Consider the following 23330-nt stretch of genomic DNA (forward strand, 5'->3'; position numbering starts at 1 on the left):
CTGATTAAATTCCTATCTTTTGATTATTAGAATGTAAAAAATCAGGTCTATTTATTAAAATTTTGAAAAAATGCAATGATTTTTACTGTGCGGTCATAGGATTCATGGAGCAATCACTTGACGTTAGGTGAGGTGACAACCTGATTCCAAACCTGTTAAGCTCTTTCACTGTTCTAAATTTCTTTCATTTCTATAGACTCTTAATGTCTTTTTCCTATTTAAAAATTGCATATTAACTATGGCAAGATATGTTACTTTTTCCTAAAATGTCTTGTAGCATATCGGATATTAGTGAGATCTTAAAATTCATGCCTACGCAGTTACATGTAAGCGATCTAATCGCCTAGGTATGAAAACAATACAAAATCCAAAAGCACAACGTCCATGCGATAAGCGGGGTATTGGTGTATCACAGGAGTTGATCATCAAAATGTCAATCCTTGCATTCTTACAAAACACTACTGTTTGAACGCTTTGGTCCTAGATACGTGTACGAAGTCTCCAGCAGCATCCAAAAACATTTTAGTCTCCTTCGGACATTTTCCTGTCTGTAGACATAATTTTTTAATAGCTCGGTGTCCAAAACGCTAAATGACGTTGCTATTCTTACTTTGTTTTTCACGCATTGATCATGTATAATTAGCGATAAAACAGTCAAATTCCCTCCAATCCAATTCAAAATTTCGGCAAATGACGTTTTATGAATATTGTATCGACAGGTGAAATTTCACAAATCTTTATGCGCTATACAACATTGCAATTCTTAATTTCGCAAAAATTCTGTATAATGTAATGTGCGAAAAAGTGACATGCTCAGTGAGGCATGCTTTATCTAAATAATATACCTGTAATTGTTTTTAAAGATTATCGGAAAAAACCAAATTTCTGCATATTTATTGGAAAATACGTATAGGTTTTAATCTCCAGAGGTTTACTAGTTTCATGAAAATAGCGCTTTCTCTATAGAACTTGTCCGCGAATTTTTTTAACAACCCTCGTATACGTGCTAAATACATATTGGTGCATATTGTAGTCCGTGACGATGTTTGTTGCGAACATTTGCATATTTTGTCGCAAAAGCATTGTAAGAATTATCACTGGGGTCAAAATATTTTGATTTTAAAAATATGATATAAATTAAAGATTTTACAGCGAAAGGGAAAAAAAATTATGAAACACCCAGTATATTCTTGTTTGGAACGCCATTTTGTTTTTTTAACGTCATTTAGGTCCTACCTTTCCGTTATCGAATAACGTACTGGGAAAAAATTACAAGTTTCTTTCGAATCAAAACCCTCGGATCCATATAATAAGTTTTTAAGGTGTATTTCCTGGCAGTTATTAAAAAAAAGTCTACGAAAAAGCAACCTACTTGAATTATCGTGGATCACGATTTTTGAGTTCTTGATGAAATTTTAAAAGTCCCGTGAAGAAATCCATCAGAGATACCGAACAGCTACCTATTTTTTTGTTTATTCTACAAACAAGTTTGGTAATGGAACAAATGCATTAATGAAAAACTCCTATGCATGTATAACGATGTTTACAATAAGTTGTTTTAGAAAATGTAATGCGCGTACGCACTACAATACAGAGAATTATGCTCTATCGCCTGTAAGTTTTGTGTTCAACCAATACACCTACATTCATTTGCAAAATTAATAGCTTCATTTCAAGACAAAATGTTTTGTTGCAATATTGTGATATATATGCTATCATGCAAAATAACTATTTAAAGGAAAATAATGCGTTCACTTGATATGTAAGTTGAGTTTGAAGTGCAGTGTACTGCCCTTTTTTAACCAATACATAACATACATCTACATCACAAATAAATAATTATGTACTTAACAAACAGAGCGACGTATAATGTAATCGTCAAACCATATCAACTTTAATTAATTTTTTTCTACTTTATTAATACGCAGATAAGATGACTTCACCTTGAAAATTCCACAATAATGATCCGTGTGTGCAGCTTATTGCGAAATCAAGCCATCGGTGTTCAAAATACAGTTCGACATTAAGAATGGATACCTACAAATTTGTGTTGATGATTCTAATATTTGGTTTTATTTACTTTTTTACAGTAACAGACGGTAAGAATTAGTCTTACAAATTTAAATTTAAATTTATGCTTAATTCAAATTCATTCATCGCCTATATCTCGTAAGAAATTTATGAACCAGTTATTCAGAAATTATTTAACTTTTTGTGATTTGAAGTATGAATTTAATTGCATTTATCACCATATTGTGATAAATGCTTTTAATACCAGTGCAAGAGCGATAATTCGTGCCTTCTTGGTAGTGGTTAAACATTATTGAGACCATGAGGTATAAATAGAGGATGCAATTTAATCAAGCACCTTATGACCCCGATTTTCATAGTCTACCGAAAAAGCTAGAACTTAGAAGGGCAGACATGTTGGAAAATTTCATCTCTAGTCTGCACACTTTGTCTGGAAAATGTTTTGACCCACCGTTCAGCAAAATTATTTCCATTTTTGTGCATTATTTTGTTCCAAGGATACGGTTTATAGACACTGTAAGTAATTTATGCGAACAATAACATGATGCCCTAAAGGCTTGAATTTATAATCGTTGCACTTTGTGGTATCTGTGACTGTACATCATGCGGTGATGCTGAGGATAGAATGACATTGAAAGTCCTTATTCTGGGGCATTCATTTATACGCAGATTTGAGAACTTTGTTTGTATCAACTAGTTCTGACCATCGGGTGACGCCGAATTTAAATCTTAATTCAGAGGAGCTACAGATTTTCTATTTAGGTTATGGGGGAGCGTCACTGGCTCAAATTCGTGCGCAAGGCACTCGTTACGTAAGAGAGATGTTGTTTTGTTACAAGCTGTATCAAACGATTTGTGTCGGAGAAACACATCAGTGGAAGACATTTTTCATGAACTTGCAGACTTTGTAATTTATCTCCGTGATGCGGAAGATGTGAAAAAAGTAGTGGTGCTTCAGACATTGCATAGAATTCCCCCGACAAGACGTATCAGGTTTCATGTGGACACAGAGTGCAAGAGAGTTGATGAATTAAATAGACGCATGTCCTATTACTTGCAGAATGTAGAGGGAGCAGCATTCTTTCGCCTATCTGGTTTATCCAGTTATCATAGTATGGTATTTCTGGCGGATGGGGTCCATTTGAATAATCAGGGAAATAAGGAATATTATAATAATTTGAGAGCTGTTATTGTTTCCTTGATAAAGTCTATCAATAATGGTGGGTACATGTTTGTGCAGCATTTATATTTAGTCTAACGATACATTTTTCAATTTTCATTTGTTTATTTTCAAAATCCACATATGCAGTGGTGATTTAATGCAATCTAATATAATGATGCATATAGCCATATAAATATTATATCATTTAATTTATACATTTATGACACCCCCGTAAAGTTGGGGTTGTTTAATTGGATCCTGTGTAGTATTTATTAACAGCTAATTTAAGACTAACCATAAATTTTAGTTTTAGCAGGATTTTACACCCTATATGGTCGGGGTTTAGTTTTAGCAGGATCTTGCACCCCTATATGGTCGGGTTTGAATTATAGCAGGTTTTGCACCCCTATATGGTCGGGGTTTACTCAAGCAATATCCTGCACCCCTATATGGTCGGGGTTTAATTTTAGCAGGATTTTTCACCCCTATATGGTCGGGGTTGAATTCAAACAAGATGTTGCACCCCTATATGGTCGGGGTTGAATTCAGACAAGATGTTGTACCCCTATATGGTCGGGGTTTTATTTAAAAGGATTTATCCCCCTAAATATTGGGTTTGTTTAACTGAATATATTGCATAAAATGAATAAGATACATGTATTCCAATAGTGTTGAGATTTCTAGAGGTTTCTTATCTATAGAATTGTCAATGATGTAGATATTTTTGGAATTCTGCATATATAATCACCTCGGATTTATAGAGCAGAATTTAAAATATAAACAGAAATGATATAATTTTAGACACAGTTATAATACACTCCACTGTCATTTATTCTTATCCGGTGAAGTATCATAATTGCAAATAAATGTAGCTGTAAGGTTAGCTAGAATTATATTACCAATATGGATTGGGCATTAAATGATTTAGATTTTAGATATATCCAATGATATTAAACTTCATGGAGTGTATATTTAATTAAGAATTAAGAAATTCTGTTGGTACCTTCATTGGTCTTTAAGAGCTCTGAAATATTTTTATTGATAATGTTATTACATAGTGTATATTACATAGATGATTTTTTATTTTTACAGGAAAATTGGGTGACACTATTTGTAAACATATGCTAGATATTTTGCACTAGGTTTGTGTTGAACGTGGAATAGCTAATGACAAGACCGCGGAACTCTCATCAGGTTTGACTCTAAGGGATAGAATGGAGACATTTATATCTATGCTTAATAGTTTTACCTCAAGATACATTGACTGAGCTATGTAACAATCCCAGGATAGGTGTCTAGAATGCTAAACACAAATTAAGTAAAATAACTAAAAATAAAAGTAGATGAAGTTATGTAGCTGATTTTCGTAATCTTGATAATCCGCTCCCCAGCCAAGAAGGATAACTCTTTAAACAAAAAAAAATGATCATTTAATCAAAAAAGACTCAAATTAAGCTTGAAATTCAATCTTTTCGTGCAACAATTTTTATTCACGCAACTCAAGTTTTTCGTAGTCTGGAGACTGGGAAAAGTTGACATCTGTGTCCCATAAAAGTATTTAAAAATCTTTGGATAAATCGAATTTCCTTCAAGCTTGCTTTGTTAACCATGATGTGAAATTTGAAGTGATATTTGATGTCTTCCAACGATAGCACATGCTTTTTACACTACAGGTATGTGTTATATAATGATTGAAGAAAATATCAGAACTAAAATACCATTATGATATGAGTATTAATAACATGCAATTTTTTTTTTCCAAACTCCGGAATACCTATAAATGTTTATTCAGGTACCTTTGGCTAACAACAGGTTATTATTGCATACTGACAAGCAATCGGTCGTGCAAATAGTCAATTCTGCTAAGGTCAGACTATTGGTTAGAAACTTGTAGTTAATATCACTTATTTCACTATTATATTTAAGCAGAGTTCATTAGTTAGTTATTATATCAAATTAAATTGCAGATTCTATTTTGCATTGACAGTGGCTTCATTTTTGGGCTTTGGGTCCTCGTGCATCTCAGGTCAGTATTGGAAACAATAAGTTTCAATAATTGATTCACACCTTTTCAACAATGTCACATTGGCATCATTAAGCTAGATGGATGAATAAATCATTAACAATAGAGTCTGAACTTGGTACACCTAGCCATGGCCAATTTTTGGTACATTTCAATGGTAATCCCCTAACTACTAACGTGTTATTAGTTATCAAACCCTAATTGCAATACTATTCATTTCTGTAACATAAACAAATACTTTTTAGATCACACTCTTTTCAGCAGCAGTATTATAGGGCATTCCTGAACAAATTATTAAACAACTGGGCAGGTGGAATCCATAACTATATATGCCTCAAACATTGGTGTGAGATTTGTATAATTAAAATATTATAGCTCAATTTTAATTTTGGCTTAAACGTATTATACATCTATCCATATAAAAATTTTAGTTTTTGTAGATTGTGTGTAGTCTGGGATATGGCATTCATAGGATACTGAGCTACCCAAAGTGACACCATTTGTCCTTGAGGAAAAAGCCCTCAATTTGATTAAAACAAATGGGTTTGGAGTCAGGGAAATTAGATTGAAGGAATTTGACTCTTTGTTTTAGAATAAATTAAATTGCACTTGGGTGGTACATTAAGGTTGCAAGGACCGGGGCACCTCGCCTAGATCATTATTGCTTCATAGTATGGAATGTTCCTGCTTATGCTGCAAGTTATTAGTCCAAAGTATGTCAATTATTTGGTCTGATATAAGTTTAATCCAAGATGAGTCTTGATTTATTACATGGAACAACTAACAAGTGTCTATTATACAGGAACACTTATATAATTTGAAATTTAAAGGTCAGGTGGGTGAAATGGAATGAATTAAAAACTAACAGGTATACACCTAACACGTTAGTGGCGGGTGAACTTGTATAGACAAGTTCATTTGGCGGAATTCGGGGATTACCACGAATGAGGAATTCTCTCATGTCTGGCTCAAAACTCTGGGTAATCTATCCTCAGTACTGGGGAGGATTAATTTGGGGTTACCTCAGCGGTACCTGAGGGACCAGCTTGATCTTTGTGGGTACCAAAGGCAAGTTTTGGGGCCTACCCCTGGGGGTATTATCCCCAGGTTGTTGTTGTATTCCAGGGGAGGCAGGTATAGAGTTAGGGCCCGAGTCAGAACTTGAATTCATTCATTTGATGTGGCACTCACTCTTGTTGGTACCAAGAGATCTGTTCCCACCACAGTCACCTGTGGGGGCGCTATCGCGCCAAGGATCTAGGGAGGTCATCCCGGTAGGCAGGTAGTGATTCCCTGGGTTCCGCCGGGGTATTTACATCTATGTATAAATAGATTGTGACAAATAGTCGCCACAAAATGTAATCATTGTTTCACAATAAATGTGTAGAATTAATATTTGTTACTATTCATTGCATCTGGGATTAATTGCATTTATCACCATATTGTGATAAATGCTTTTAATACCAGTGCAAGAGCGATAATTCGTGCCTTCTTGGTAGTGGTTAAACATTATTGAGACCATGAGGTATAAATAGAGGATGCAATTTAATCAAGCACCTTATGACCCCGATTTTCATAGTCTACCGAAAAAGCTAGAAGGGCAGACATGTTGGAAAATTTCACCCACCCACCCTTCCCTAAAATATGTGTACAGATTTTTGCTGCTTTCTCTTCTGTAATTTCAGTGACAGAAGCCTATTCTTACATGGAAAGGGATGTGTATGTGGAACACCCTCGCGGTTGGAATCATTAGCAAAGAAAGGATGTGGTCATTATGTATATGGTGGGACCATTTGGTGTCAATTGGGCATTTTCTGTTGAAATCAATGTAAATGATTCAATCCTGAGTTTTATTGGACATTTCTATGGTGTGATACATAATCAGTATTTCAGTGAAATTGGTGATCATTGATGATTATGTGTTTACGTACAGTTTTACTGTACAGTGTTACTTTTAATAAGTATTGTAAGCAAGTATAGCTTATAAATATATATTGAGAATTTTCTAGCTTTGGGATTATGGTAAAGTTTCTTAAGTCACAATCTGGAGATGGGGGCGGCGGAATTCGGGGATTACCACGAATGAGGAATTCTCTCATGTCTGGCTCAAAACTCTGGGTAATCTATCCTCAGTACTGGGGAGGATTAATTTGGGGTTACCTCAGCGGTACCTGAGGGACCAGCTTGATCTTTGTGGGTACCAAAGGCAAGTTTTGGGGCCTACCCCTGGGGGTATTATCCCCAGGTTGTTGTTGTATTCCAGGGGAGGCAGGTATAGAGTTGGGGCCCGAGTCAGAACTTGAATTCATTCATTTGATGTGGCACTCACTCTTGTTGGTACCAAGAGGTCTGTTCCCACCACAGTCACCTGTGGGGGCGCTATCGCGCCAAGGATCTAGGGAGGTCATCCCGGTAGGCAGGTAGTGATTCCCTGGGTTCCGCCGGGGTATTTACATCTATGTATAAATAGATTGTGACAAATAGTCGCCACAAAATGTAATCATTGTTTCACAATAAATGTGTAGAATTAATATTTGTTACTATTCATTGCATCTGGGATTAATTCAAGTTTATTTGTTAGTGCGTTGTTATTTATTACTTAATAATGATATCGGGACAAGAGAATCTTATGTAAGTCATGGATATTTACAAGGAAGGGACCAATCATGAAGTTCTATGTGTTATAAATATTTTACATATTTAAATTAATTATTCCTAGTAACCTACTTTACACAACTAGAATGATTCCATTAAAATATATTTTCTAGGGGAACTGTGACACGATTGCGGTGTTTTCTTTGAAGTTTGCTGTTCTGTATTAGCAATACAGAACGGAAATACAGTGGGCGGAGCTACTTTCTGTTCTGTATTAGCTCTGTATAGTGTCTTGTATTAGCCAACTGTTCTGTATCTAAAATACAGCACGGTCTAAAAATAGATCTGATTCAATTTATGAAAAGCACGTACAAATAGTTAATGCTGATTTTATTCCTATTATAAATTTGAAGAAAAATTTCCTTAGGAATGTAAAATGCAAAATTTCTTAATCACTTTTAAAAAAATTAATCCACACAGAATCTACACGTTATTTCGATCCAAACGAAAAGGAAAAATCGCAATTATGGAAAACATCCCTATGTTGGAGAAATTCCTGAAAACCTGTTTGCTTTCCCTGATTTTTGTTTCCCCTTTAAAATAGTAAAGCCTATGGGTTCGCGGATGCAGCATACATTACGTGAAATTCGCACCCCCCCCCCCATTTTCCACTCTTCTTGTGTAAACTCAATCAAGTCTATTTTTCAGGATTTTTTTTAAAATTTCATGTTAAATCCTTATTGCTGACGACTGCCGCACATCTCTTTCACTTCGTTTTTAATGTCGCATTTCAATAAGAAAATAAAAATCCGTAACATCAAAGTCCATCGAAAAACTGTCTGTATCGTCTGTATGTGTATCTATAGTTAACTGAGATTTTAAGACCCCTGAAATAAATTCGGATCAATCTCCATTTACAACAAGGTTAAATCGTCCACCTTATCAATTAAGACTGACTTCGAGTCTGTTACGTCTACCCCGTTGTCAAAACTAATCTGACTAAATCTTACGTTGTCCGTGAAAATATATATATACTGCGGATGTATACTCCCCGTCGAGGCCTCATCTACAGAAAGAACAAACAAACTCTGGCGGAAGTTTGGATGCTGCACAGGTATGAAGTGGGCGGTGCTTTTTTTTTTTTTTTTTGGATTGATCGTGTCACAAATCATATAGAGAACTCGTGCTACGCACTCGTCCACCCCAAATTTGTATCTACGATACACACACACACACACCTACACACCCACACCCACACCCACACACACCCACACACACACACACACACACACACACACACACACACACACATATATATATATATATATATATATATATATATATATATATATATATATATATATATATATATATGTAACGGAGCAGCAATTAACACAAGATGGTTTCAATGTGATGCTCTTCATTACAAGGATTATACTAGTATCATCTTGTGTTAATTGCTGCTCCGTTACAAATTTGGAGCCCAACGTTGGCCAAATTTCATATCAGGCAATAGCAAATTCTACAGGCTATTAGAAGATCATTGAGAGGTCAGACTAGCCAGATACCCATGAGATTAGGTCCAGATGCAACACTAAGCCAAGTCTTCGAAAAAATGGAAAGCATCCATGGAACTGTGGAAAACGGCGAATCATTATTAACTCAGTTCTACAGTGCTACTCAGAAACCCGATGAAAACACTACAACATGGGGATGCCGTCTTGAAGAGCTTTTAAGTAAAGCAGATGACAAAGGCAAAGTTCACCACCAAAGATGCTGATGAGATGTTGAAGACCAAATTCTGGTCGGATTACGACAAGATTTCAAAGATATATCGGGATATCTATATGATAAATGTGATACATTTGATGAATTGAGAAAAGAAATAAGACTTATTGAGAAAAAGCACCCTAAAGATAAGAAGAAATCATCTTCCAACATGAATATCACATCAACAGATTCAGTAACTTCATCAAATGAGATTTCAGAACTGAAAGCTATGATCCAGAAATTATCTACCAAGGTTGACTCACTCGAGAATCGGAAATACCCACAAAAGCAGACAAATCAATTTACTCAAAGGAGGATTGACCCACAACCATCTACTTGGTACAGCAGGGGAAGATCGAGAGCAAGACCACTCACTCAATCACAGGATGAGAGGTATGGGCAGACAATCATCTTAAAGCAATGATGAGCCTATATGCCGCAGGTGTGGGCAATCCGGACACTTAGCATATGGATGTCGAGTCAATCTAAGCAGAGAAAACCTAGCTGATTTAAATAAGAACAGGCCTGTGTTAGAGGGCAGACGCTAGGCCTGCATCATTTTAGCCCCCCTATCAATAAATCATTAACTTTAATAGGAGACGCAACAGAAGTAAATATCAACGTGGAGAATACTGCATGTAAAGCTCTCCTAGATACTGGGTCTACTGTGTCTATTGTAAGCGAATCTTTTTATCGCAGTAACTTAAACCATCTTATATTACATCCAGTTACCAATATACTTAATGTGGAGTGCGTAGATTGTCAGTGTTTACATTATTCAGGATACATAGAAGGGAGCATTACTTCCCTTGGCATACCTTCTCTTGAAGAGCCATGCCCATGTTTACTCCTTGTCGTCCCAGAGAATACATACAATAAGGAAGTACCAGTTCTTCTTGGCACAAACATTCTGCAGCATTTATTGAACAATCTGCAAGATAAATTTGGTAGTAGATGTCTGCAAGAACCAAAGTTACATACACCATGGTACCTGACTTTGAGATCCTTACTACTCAGAGAAAAGGAATTACAGAGGCATATGAGAGAATTTATTAAATTATTTAAGTTTGATATAAAATATATAAAATATATAATTCCGCGAATTCAACAAACCGCGATCGTGTCAGAGGAGAGAAAACGTGAAAATTACAACCCGTGAAATTAATCCCATATACAGTATTTTATGACCTAATTAATATGTAGCAATTATCTGATTTTATGATGACAATTGATTCTGCTGTTATATGTGATATCAAATTTTAGTTATTGTATTTATATTGTTTTGCAGAATCTGGTACTAGTATAATCCTTGTAATAATTAACATCACACTGATAACGTATCATTATCTATCTTTAAAGCAAAGCTTAAAAGTTGGGGAGTAACTAATAAACCATGTAGGTACTTTAACTTTGGTAATAGAAAAGAGAATATCTTACATTGTCAGTTGCGAAACAATGCTAGCAATCTCAATGCACATTTAAAAAATCATTTTTATCAGACGTACAATCATGTCAAAAATGTGGATTTTATACAGAGGATACTGAACATTACTTTATCAAATGTCCATCATATATTGTTCAAAGAAATTTACTGGTAAAAAAATTAAATGATATTGATGTTGTTTTTGAACTCGACACTCTGTTAAGAGGCAAAAGTCAATATTCCTATCAAACAAACTGTAAAATATTTTCATATGCACATGAATTTATAAAATCTACTAAGAGACTTAGTTGAGTACACTATAATATTAAATACTCTGTTGAATGTATATATATATATTATTTTTACAATATTCATATGAAAGCTGGAACAGTATGTAAATAATTTGTATACAATTAGGGGGTTATCATCTTTTTTTATGATACTGATGAATAATACTTGATTATGAATCTTTATTTTCCATTATTAGCAAGTTTATTACCATGTTCAAGTATTATTATTCAATGTCTATGTCTTGACCTATTATACAAGGAGAGGGTGTGCATAGGCCTTGCCTGTTGCCCAATCCTTATTGAATTACTCAATAAAATATGTTTAAATTAAATTAACATCACACTGAAACCATCTTGTGTTAATTGCTGCTCCGTTACAAATATATATATATATATATATATATATATATATATATATATATATATATATATATATATATATATATATATATATATATATATATATATGCCCTTATATTGAAAATATGATTCACTCTTGATAAATTTAAATAAATGTTTAACTATAATAGCCACTCTTTCTATAGAAATATACTAGTAAGTCGTATCATTAATCATCGCCTGCTATCAAGCTATCAATTTATAGTCATTTTTTTCTTTCTCCACTCTCCATATGATTAATCATATATGTATGTATACATTTTTAGGTTACGAGACGTGTTACTCAGATAGTCAGTGTCCATATTTAAGCCACCATTGCTGCACTCGTACATTGTACTGCTGTCCAAGGAATACTGTTTGCACAGGCACCATCAAAAAACCGGCATGTCATGGTAGTTTATGGTAAGGAGATTAGCTATAGAATGCTAGGATACTTGACATTTTTTTTTGGAAATAGAAAATACATGCAAAAATCTTATTTATCAAATCAAGAATACACTGGCAAAGGAATAAGGGTTACTTAGGGTCTTTTTGGCCTTGTGAATTTCTGAAAAATCTAAACTGCTCAGTTTTAGTTGAAAAAAAAACCCCATTAAAATTTCATTTGGACCATTGATGTTTGCATATATATCTATAAAAATGACCGCAGTTTTCTCGCTAGTCCTTGTGTATGACGTCATAAATTGTGTCATTATCCTCAAATCCTGCAAATTTCTTTTATCCTCTTACTGCCAGAACTGTGTCAAAATTGTGCAGTTGATACGCCAGAACTTTCTTTTAAAAGTAACAGAATGCTTCTTAATATTTTTTTTCAATGATAAGCAACATCCTAAAGATTAATTCTTGATTGTAATAATTTTATAACTAAGAAAATAACGAACACAATGACATTTCAATTTCTGAGTTATGACGTCAGTTCCTTTGCTAATATTACGTCACAGTCGTAAAAAATCCGTGTAATATGGCAAAGTTAAAAATTATAATGTAAAAGAATATGAAAAATAAGAAACGTTTTTAATGTAATTAATTAACTGAAAATGATTTTTTTTTTTTTTTTGGCTTTTTTGACCATTAGCCGTTTAAAATTACGACTTGTAAATGTCTCATTTAAAGGAGAGAAGGTAGCAAAATTAAAAAAAAAAGTATTCTAATTATATAGTCAGCACTTTTTTAAGGAAACGCTGCTTCCTTTTGCTAGGAAAACGTTATCTAAATAAGTCCCAATCTTCGCCTATAAAAAAAGTAAATGCATGTATTCTGTATAATCTAAATGATTTGGGATACAAAAATATTAAGATAGCTCTAACGTTACCATGCATTTAAAAAAAAAAAAACGTTTAAAACGATAATAACCAGAGATCAAAGACCAAAAACGAGAAACTGGTTGAATTATATATATTCTCATTTTTTGCTGAGAGACGAATTCAAGCAAAGACATTTTATTATTTCAAGTACAGAAAAACAGGAAAATGTCATAAATGTGACAAATAATTTCAAATAAAATGTTAATTACGAAAATAGATTTTGCCAAATAGGGGGAGGGGGCTAGCAAACGACGCGCACGTGTTTAAAAATGTTAAGGGGGGGGGGGGTTGAAATGTTACAATATGTAACATAAAAAATCTTTTAACTCTTCTCTATGTTTCTTTCGGTTTGTGCATAAAAATAAATTCGAAGTTTGAATTTACCTGAATATATTTAAGGAAATCCTAAACGCTAAAGAAAAATGTTTTTGAACATTCAGTCACTGGTAAAATTGTTTCATATAAAGGTGTTCATATATGGAGTTTATCAAGTTCATGGCCGTAGGAACCGGGGGAAGGGCATGGGGGCCGTAACCACCCCACCCCAATAATTTTACCGATACATAGTAAATTGTGGAAAACATAGCTGGTACACAATAAAAACACAGCTGCTTTATGCTTGTACCTCTTCAATAATAACATGAATAACATTTTTTTTTAACTTGTCAAGGAATTTCTTTTGATATAGTACTCCCCCCAGCTGAAAATACTTGGTTGCCCCCCCCCCTCCCCTTCCCTCCAAAAAATGAAATGCAACATATGTCATAAAATTCAACCAAAAATTTTAAGGATTTAAAATTCAGATACCGGTATATATGTCCTATATAATGCCATGATATGAAAATAGATTCATTTTCTCAGGTGGTATATGATGGGCCTAATACAACAAATTGAAAAGAACTTTTGTTTGAAATTCTACATAATTGTAAAATCTTTCTAATTTCATTATTCTGTTCAAAATAGCTTGCAGATTTTAAGCAGGGTAAATTGAAATCCCTAGCAAATTCTAAAGTATCGGGAACATATGGAATTAAAGAAACACACATCTTACGCGTATTTGCAGAACACAATAGTTCCTTAATTAATCACTTTGTTAAATATTACAGGCATATAAATTTCGATATTATAAAACTGTTATAAATATAAATAACATTTTCAACAAATTATTTTAATGTAAAGAGGAAATGTTAGTTATTCCCAAAATACATTTTTTTTATAGTCGTATTAGTTATTTGGTAAACCAGACCTATGATACATGTACATATATGCGTACTTTAGTTGTACAGAAAAAAAATAGAAACTGTAGCAGATCATAGTATTATCCAATCGATGAAAGTCGTTAAAAAAAAGCGTAATCTATTCCAACCGAGGTACCGTTATACATGTATAACTTTGGGTAGCTATTAAATCTATTCATTATACAAGTAATAGCTTTTCATAAAGCTTGCCTGACTAATTAATCAATATCTATGGAACGTATAAGCAAGAGAGGTGCTAAACGTTTCCGTCATCAAGGAGCGACATAGTTGCGATACTTCATTACACAAGATGTACAATTGACTTTCTCAAATGTCATAACCAAATACTACAAATTAACGAATATCAGACATGCAACTATTTGGTCATTTATTAGTTAGCCCACGGGCTGACTATAGTTACGTTGGGATGAAACTGCAAGTGCTTCAATGCTGCTCTAGAACTCAAAGTAAATGGACTGTACACTTTATAGCTAGAGCAAAACAAGATACTAATGATACCCCCCCCCCCCCCGAACAAAACTCACACGATGATGGTCTTACCATATACATGTACGTGTATTATAAATGCGTTAAAAATACATCTTAATGTACAGTTTTAAAATTGTTTAGTTTTTTTTCCAATCGATTTCAGGACCTTTCTCATAATTATAATAATGTGCTTTTTTATGAAAGGAAAACTAGTACAGATCATGATGTCTTCTTCATTTTGCCGAGTCTTTACTTAGAACCTTACGGGAGTGAAGCCTATTCCTCGTACTGATCTACATTCTTGTCACTGTATTAAAAGGAAACCCTAAGGCTTGTTATCACAAAGCATGAAATAATACGCTACTGGCTGACTTTCTAAGCTTTTTTAAAAAAAACTTAACCTTGTAACGTACATTATAATTAAATGTAATATTGAAAGAAAAGGTGAAAAACAGGCTGAATCAAGAAGGGATGTCTCATTTACTAGGTCGAGGGCGTTTGTTTATGGTTGGACTAGTCCACTTATGGGATAAAAGTAAGAATAATCAGCAAATCCATTACTTTAGTGTTGCCTACCAATATACAATGTGTTCTTTTAAAAAAAAAATGAGATAAAGCTTAAGAATCAGGTTAAAAGAATAAACTATTTATTTCCATAGAAGTTATCACACCCATTCAATAGATCAATCCAAGAAAAAGGGCGCGAAGATAATTTACATGTGACTTTTGGCACGAAATGATTGTGTCACCCCTTTCGTAGAAGACAAATGTACTGATCCAGTAGTTTAGAAACGCAGAAAAAATGTTACACGGACATGTCCGTACAAAGAATCGCAAAGAATAAACATGTGCATGCAAAAAAACTGAAGGAATTAAACACATCATTATTTTGCATCAGTAATATGATTCTTTCTTCTGCAAACTGTATTTGCTTAAATGCAAGTAACAAATTCCGATGTAAATATGTAAATCAGCTTCCACGAAATCCAGTTAATTAAGAATGATCGCTTTGTTTCGGACCATGAAAAAATTAATCCTTATACTGCCTGACGCACGTTGCGTCAAGCAATTATATTCACACATATATATAAGCGGGGAGACTAACTTCCACCCAAAAAAATCTGTGGACCTTTTCACAAAAAGACAAAAAAAAAAATCCAAATCTCCAACAAGCAACTGAGCTGTAGTATGTCGCAAAACTTTTACATTAGATTACATTGTAAATAATATTTTAGAAAAAAATAAATATCAGATTTCAGATTTTCATCTTAGTCGTAAGATTTTTTGTGAAAAGGGCCACTGACTTGCAAAAAAAGAAAAAAAAGGGGGGGGGGGAGAGGGAGAACTTCCCAAAATTATCTGACAAGCAAAAGAACCAATTTACTGTAGCAAAATACTATACTCAGAAAAAAGTGGGGCGTTCTACGGGCCTGATAATTTAATCTACTTTCACTAAGTGTAAAAAAAAGATGATTTCGCCTCAAAAATGCCTTCAAATTGTAAAAGTATCTACCAATAGTACAGTACGTTTCCGGGACTGTAAGCATCTATGTGCGTTATTAGCAATTTGCACTCGATCTTTCTCGTTCTCTTATTGATTGAAATGTTGATATTAGGGTCGGTGGATAATTACTAAAATTTTCAAGAGTACAGCTAAAGTGCTGAGAACATGAATAATGTTATAGATGTTTATTTCAGTGGCGTAGCTAGGTAAAATTAATGTGGATGCTTTTCTGAATTAACATAAGGGGTCTGGGGCAGCATTAAATCCTTCCCCCAGCGGATCGGGGGTTGGACAGAAATTGAAATTTAGGAGTGTTAGATTGAGTCTCGGAATGTGCACGATGAGGATAATGCAAAAGAATTTATCTTTGAATACTGAAACAAATTTATTAAAATACGTTGAACTTATCTCTTCTAAGAATTTTGTATTTTTCTTCCGTTTTCTTTTCTTTTTCTTTCTTTCTTTCCTTTTTTTCTTTAAGTAATCTGGATGCTTTGACATGCAAGCATATATAGTAGCTATGCCACTTTAACTTCTAAAACCCCGTAAATATTAACGTAGAACCTACGTCGTATGACGTCATACTGAGAAAATTAGTTTAGACTGTCTTTTTGGTGCTAGATCCATTATGACGTCATAATTAATTTATTGTTACTTTTTCCCGTACTTTCTTCAAGAATGTCTCATGTAATGAAGTTACACAACTGTGATAATGTGAATGACATGCAACTATTTTGAAGGAAATCAAAAATCCTAAGAAATCTAAATAGTACAATATCTTGATGAAAAGTGTCTGAGTCAAAGATCTGTTAAAAATTGTGTCTAAATTTTGTAATGTCTATCATGAAATGACGTGCATTCCCTTTCATAATTATTTGTTAATTATTTATAATGGTTGGTGTATAATGATAATGTTTCCCGAAAATATTATCTTTTTAAATAAAAAAAAAATACAATTTTTTGATAAATATTCACATCGTAAATCTGAATGTTACCCCAAAACAGTAATTTAATAATTAAATCCTGTGTAAGTGCAAAAAGGTCAACAAAAGAAGTATGGATAAATAGAGTGTTCTCATTCGTTTGCTGGGAAAGGTATATATTTTAATCACTTTTTGTAATCATTTGGGTATGTTCTTCATCATATTAAAGATTGAAAACATTCTGACAAAGACTTTTGAAAAATATTTACAAATTTAGGTGGTAAATTGACTAAAAAAATATTGAGCACATTTGCCTATATTCGTTGAAATGTGGACTTAATCTTTTATGTCAATTGAATAAAAAAGAATTTATTCTTGAATAATATTGCTTAATATGGTTCAGTTAATAAAGTCTATAAACGACGATGTTTGAAGAAGTATTTTAGTGATTTATTATATTCTCTTTATGACCAGTACCCCTAAAAATGGCTGAAAATATGTAGTCGCTGTGTAAAATTATCCTTCCAAGTTGCATAGACTGCACTACATTTAATAACGAAGAAACATACCATATATTTTTAACTGATTGATAAGCGAGAGCTAATTTATCATTTTGAAAAGTTTGAAAATCTTGTGACAAAGACTTTTCCGACATAGGTTCTACCTTAATCCCTCTACATTCTTTCGAGTATTTTGTCTCGTTAGTTCTATGAAAGTGACAGAGGTATAGATACATAAAGTACGAACGCTTTCAGTTGCTCAGAAACATATCAGAATTTCGGAAATCAAAAGTGTTTCTCAGGAACGGATCCATCAATATGTAACAATATAGTTGGTGCGGGCGAATTTTTTTTTTTCTTTTTGTGACATCCGTCCTCATTGGGTTTACAAATGTACAGCATAAATTAAGGAAGTATACCTGTTGATCTGTAGATACATGTTAAACAAAAGAAATAATTATTATATCTTGAAGATGCACGTATTTCAAAACATAAACTATTTTCCTTCTTTTAAAAAAGGTGATGATAGGTCCCATGATCCACTTGTACTGATTTGATTTTCTAAAATCCCCATTTCATTTTTTTCTTTGCTTCCGACGCAAGGATTTAGAGAAGAAATGTTAAATTACTAAGTAGCCAAAAACATTTTTGATCTATTTCTGATCAGCTAAATATTCATAATATAATTTATATATCTTATCTAATCTGTATACATTCTGGCTTCAAGATCATTAGGCAATCCTAGACTTAAATTAAAATTTCAGTCATTCATGAAACGGATATTTATTATAAGCTGACCTTTGAAAACTTAAAATCTAAGGAGATGGGGGTTGGGTTGGGGATCGAGCGATGGTGATTTTTTTCGAGTCAGATTATTTATTTTAATACCCTTATAGGACTGATTGAATATTTATTTCAATGAGACACATTTTTACAATTTTATTTTTATTTCCTTTCGTCACCTGGAAAACTTTCCTTCCCAGTAGAGAAAAGATTATTTATTTGCAAATTTTTCAAGGACACGCAGAATGTTTCATTTCAAAATCTGACAGCCCCCCCGAATCCACATCGTACAGCAATTCCACAAGGAACAGGATGTATACAAATGCAGATCATGTAGCACAATCCCATTCATCAAAATTCATGCTATTAAAAGACATAACACTGTATTCATTTTCTCCGAATCAACGAAAGCTTTTGGTCTCAGTCGTAGATAAGAAAAGAACTTACGACTAAGACTTAAAGCTTTCGTTGATTGTAAAATTCTGCAAAAGTAATGATTCTGTACAAAATTGATAGAATACAAAATATCTTACTACATTCCTTTTAGAAATAATGAAACCATTTTAATTTAATGTTAATTAGAAATTTATCAGCAGAATTTTTTGTAAAACGAGCCCCTGGTCTCTGCTGAGTTCGGCCAAAGCGACTCACTTACATCAGCTGTTTGTCACGTGACAGGTTTATATCTAAAAAAAAATGTATGTACTGCTTCAGAGATCGTAAATTAAGTTCAACAATATACAGGTATTTTTTCACAATAAAATCTATACCGTTTTTTGGAGACAAATTCCTTAACATGAATAGTGCTGTAAAATTTAGCCTTCCTTCTATAAACTCCCGACACTGATGTAATACGCATTGCGATAATGTTAAATAACGGAATAAATCAACAGCGCACAACAAGCTCCTAGCACTTTTCAAAATAGTAGGGATAATACTACACGTGTTTACAAACTCAGAATTTACAGTGAATTGGATATCGTTGAACTTTTGATATTTTCGAGGGACTGATCCTGTCATTCTAGCACGTTACTGTCAGTGTGCTCCCTACAGCTTTATATAAAGTCTACGCATTTTCAATTTAATTTGATAAAATATGGATAAATATATTTAAGAATATGTTCCTTTTTCTATTCGATCACGCTTGTTTCGTATTAATTTTTAGATACGATAATAACTTGATCCACGCCTCAAGTATAGAGAAGCTGCATGTCAAACTGAGAAATAGAACAGAATAGAATAAACAAAATAGAATATTTATTCAACCAATTTGGGCCCGCAGTGGAGCATAAAGGTCAACAATGCCCGAAATCATAGTTATAAATGACAATACATGTATTTACATTTGCAAATATTTTTCTTAGATAACCCTATTGAAGAGAAAATATGTTCAATTCTCTATGAATATTAGGTCAGAGGGCATTGCGTGACCGAATCACACAGCGAGATTATACCTAGCCTACATATTTCATTATAATTCCTGAACTGGACTGCTGAACATCAATGTAGATATTCAAATGTTGGAGCGAGGCGAACTATCTTCTAAGTCATTGCGCTGCACAACATAGGAATACGGCGGGTCGTTCTATTCGAAATATTTGTCTCAAATGTAAATATAAGTAATAAACAACATTGATAAAAGTTCACTGGGAAATGAACTTGGTTGGTACGTGATCAAATCTACTGAGAAGGCCTTCGGGCTTCACAGGATTTGATCACGTGACCAACCAAGTTTATTTCCAAGAGAACTTTTTAACATTGTTGTTTATTTCTTAAATAAACAGAACAAAACAAACAATTGTATAATGACGTCATCTCAGTAAGTACAGTGAGATCAAGCTAGCTTTCATTCTACATTCGCTAAGTGTTATTATGGCAAGACAAGTTGCACATCCATTACAGTATTTATGAGAAACGGAAGTCTAATAAGTGTTTATTAAAAGAGAGATTATAGTATTTTATTTCGTTAAGGGGGGTGGGGTAGATTTCAACTTCTTTTAGTACCAAATTTTTTACTCAGACACTGCATTCCCCTTATATTACCCTTATTTGACAATACTGCAACCAAAAGTGGGGGGGGGGGGGCGCAACCGGACTTTCAATGAACATTTCCTATAGAAAAACTTGTGTCTGAAAAAAGGGGGGCAGGCAATATTTAACCCCATGTGGTAGTTTCTTGCATCCAGTTAGAGATTGTATGGTAGTGAAAATTGAAAGTCAAACTTTTTCAAACTTAATGGCATGTTGCCATGGTAACCATAGCAAGAAATTTTGCCTGATTCGATATTATGGTATGACTTGGTAAGACTTTCATCATAGAGAGTTTAAAGAAATTTTGAGACCTTTACTCAGGTAAAGGTAGATATGCATGATAATATCTTATTATCTTTTATTAGGACAATAGTTGGTTCTGCCGTCGGTGGAGTGGTCTTTTTTATGAGCTGTATCGTATGCTGTTTGTGTAGCAGTAAGTATCAATGTTCGTTTTTGTGCTTCATTTTTAATTATGGTCGTCTGAAATTCTAGCCAGCAAGATAATAAAAAAGACAAATCTGGAAAATGGCCAAAAGAAACAATACATATACATTCAGTGTCTATGTTCAGCAAGATACTGCTATGTTGTGATGGTACATAAATTAAAATTTAAAGAACATGTACCAAAACGATATTTCTTTAATTTTTCATTTTCATGTTCTAAAATGACCTGAAAAGCCTATACTAGTAATCTTTTGTCTGAAAAGTATAGTCTGTGGAAAAAACGAACCCTTCTTTGACATTTTACTTTTTGAAATATACTGAAAGGAAAAAGAAAGGCAGAGTAACATAATATGCGAAAATGTTTTGACTGAATAACTGAAAATTATGAAAACTAGTCAGAGGGATATCTCGGTTACTGTGGATTAAAATCAGTGTTCAGATCTACTCAACCATGAAATTTATAACGTCACATAAGGAAAGTGATAAAAAGCCGAAAACACGTGCATATCGATAACGATATGTTTTTCAACCCATTTCGTAGCACCATTTGCTGCACTTAAGTTATACACATCGTTTTTCGATATTTATAATCGATTTGCATTTCTTGAAATCAAAGTACGGTTGACGGAAGTACATGTACCATGGGGTCTGGCTATTGCATTGCCTAAGTAAGGACAAACACAACGACAGGTTCCTGTGCAGTTTGTTGTGAATTTTTCTATAATAGAACATCTTACCCGTCCTCAGAGAGGGCGTAGACAGGTTTCCAACCAACCGTGACGATGACGTTGACGCGTAACAGTACTACGTCAAGATCGGGCTATTCATCCTTCCACCTGAATAATCACCATCACATTACCCTGGACTGCTATTAATACAGCAGGGTTTACTTTACTGCGTTTCTTTTTCCTTTCAGTATATTATATGCACGAAATGCAAAAAGAAAACAAAAGAAATGAAAAAGGAAGCAGATTGCCCTAGCCTGATGCTAAGTTTTATCCTACTTGTATAGATTGCCGAAGGCGCCAGATGCCGCCTCCAGCAGTTGTTTACAGACAACAACAGCAAGTACTTGCAATCGGACAACAAACATATGGACAACCTCAAGATTATGGACAACCTCAGGCTTACGGACAACCTCCAGCTTACGGGCAAATTTACAGACAGCCTCCAGCTTACGTGCAAATTTACGGACAACCTCAGACAGATGGACAAGGTTGCAGTACACCGGGTGCATTGCCATAAGATACGACAGATAACAAAGTAAAGTTGTAGGCGATGGAAGAAAAAAATGATATTGTCATCTATATTGTCCCTGTAATTGTGATACGTATCAGTGAAGTTGTACACGAACAAATAAATACATTCCTTCCCATCAAACAGCGTGGGGCCCATTCACTTTTTATAGTAGACATCTTTGAAAATCTTCTTCTCGAGAACAGCAAAGCCATGATTAGTCATATTATTATAGAAATATCCTCAGGTATTGTTGATTCAAGTTTGTTCCAATCATGACCCCTGGGTTTAGGGCAGGACCACAACAGGGGCTCAAGGTTTACTTTATGAATATATGGGAAATATCCTTAAAATTTTCTCAAGAACAGCTAAGCCATTATTAGTCAAGTTTGTTCAAATCATGACCCAGTGCAGACAAAACGGGGGGGGGGGGGGGGGCAAAGTTTTACGTAGGAATATATAGGAATTATCGTTGAAAAATTTTTCTCAAAAACAGCCTAGCCATAATTAGTCATATAAATATAGAAATATCCTCAAGTGATGTAGATTCAAGTTTGTTCAAATCATGACCCCCAGGGGTAGGGCGAGGCCACAATAGTGGGTCAGAGTTTTACATAGGAATATATAGGGGTAATGGTTAAGGGACATTTGCGTAAAACGCACTGAAGACTTCAAATAGTGGAATGCCCTGTTAACTCTTGGAATGGACTAGCCAAAGGGTTTATAAGGCAAAGCTTTGGGAAATCAGGTATTTAGTAGCTAGTAGAAGTTGGTCGTTAAATCAGCAATAAAGAAGAGAAGGGCAAGAGCAAAATAAAAGTATGAAAGTTATAAGCACCAGTGGCAAGTATCCTTGGGAATCGATGTTAAGTTCTGGGTGTAGTTAATCTAAAGAAGATTGGGACATCCGGTTCTTATCTATAAACACGAACGTAGGAAAGAAATATAGTACAAGAGTACATTTACCCAGTCCCCGTCTCTAGATAAAAGAAAAAAATTAGTACTGTGTGATAAACCCTTAGACAAAGCAATCTTAATAATCATTCCAATGATTAAATCAGAAAGAGTAAAATGAAAACCTGTAGAACCTGATCATACATGTAACATAGGAAATATCTTTAAAAATCTTCTTCTCAAGAAGAACTAAAGCATTATTAGTCATATTTATATAGAAGCTACCTT

At 34.0% G+C, this 23330-nt stretch overlaps 1 protein-coding gene across 1 annotated transcript; it reads left to right on the forward strand.

The window, feature by feature from the left end:
- Nucleotides 1–2026: 2026 nt before the first annotated feature.
- Nucleotides 2027–22297, forward strand: LOC133174663 (uncharacterized). Its single transcript, XM_061309754.1, has 4 exons — nucleotides 2027–2099; nucleotides 11960–12095; nucleotides 20831–20901; nucleotides 21925–22297. Exons 1-4 carry the CDS (start codon nucleotides 2030–2032, stop codon nucleotides 22155–22157), a joined length of 510 nt encoding a protein of 169 aa, XP_061165738.1. The 5' UTR covers nucleotides 2027–2029; the 3' UTR covers nucleotides 22158–22297.
- Nucleotides 22298–23330: the final 1033 nt, after the last annotated feature.

Source organism: Saccostrea echinata, unplaced genomic scaffold (genome assembly GCF_033153115.1).
Source record: "Saccostrea echinata isolate AGI-Se365-2 ecotype Australia unplaced genomic scaffold, CSIRO_AGI_Sech_v1 ptg000058l, whole genome shotgun sequence".
Taxonomy (NCBI): domain Eukaryota; kingdom Metazoa; phylum Mollusca; class Bivalvia; order Ostreida; family Ostreidae; genus Saccostrea; species Saccostrea echinata.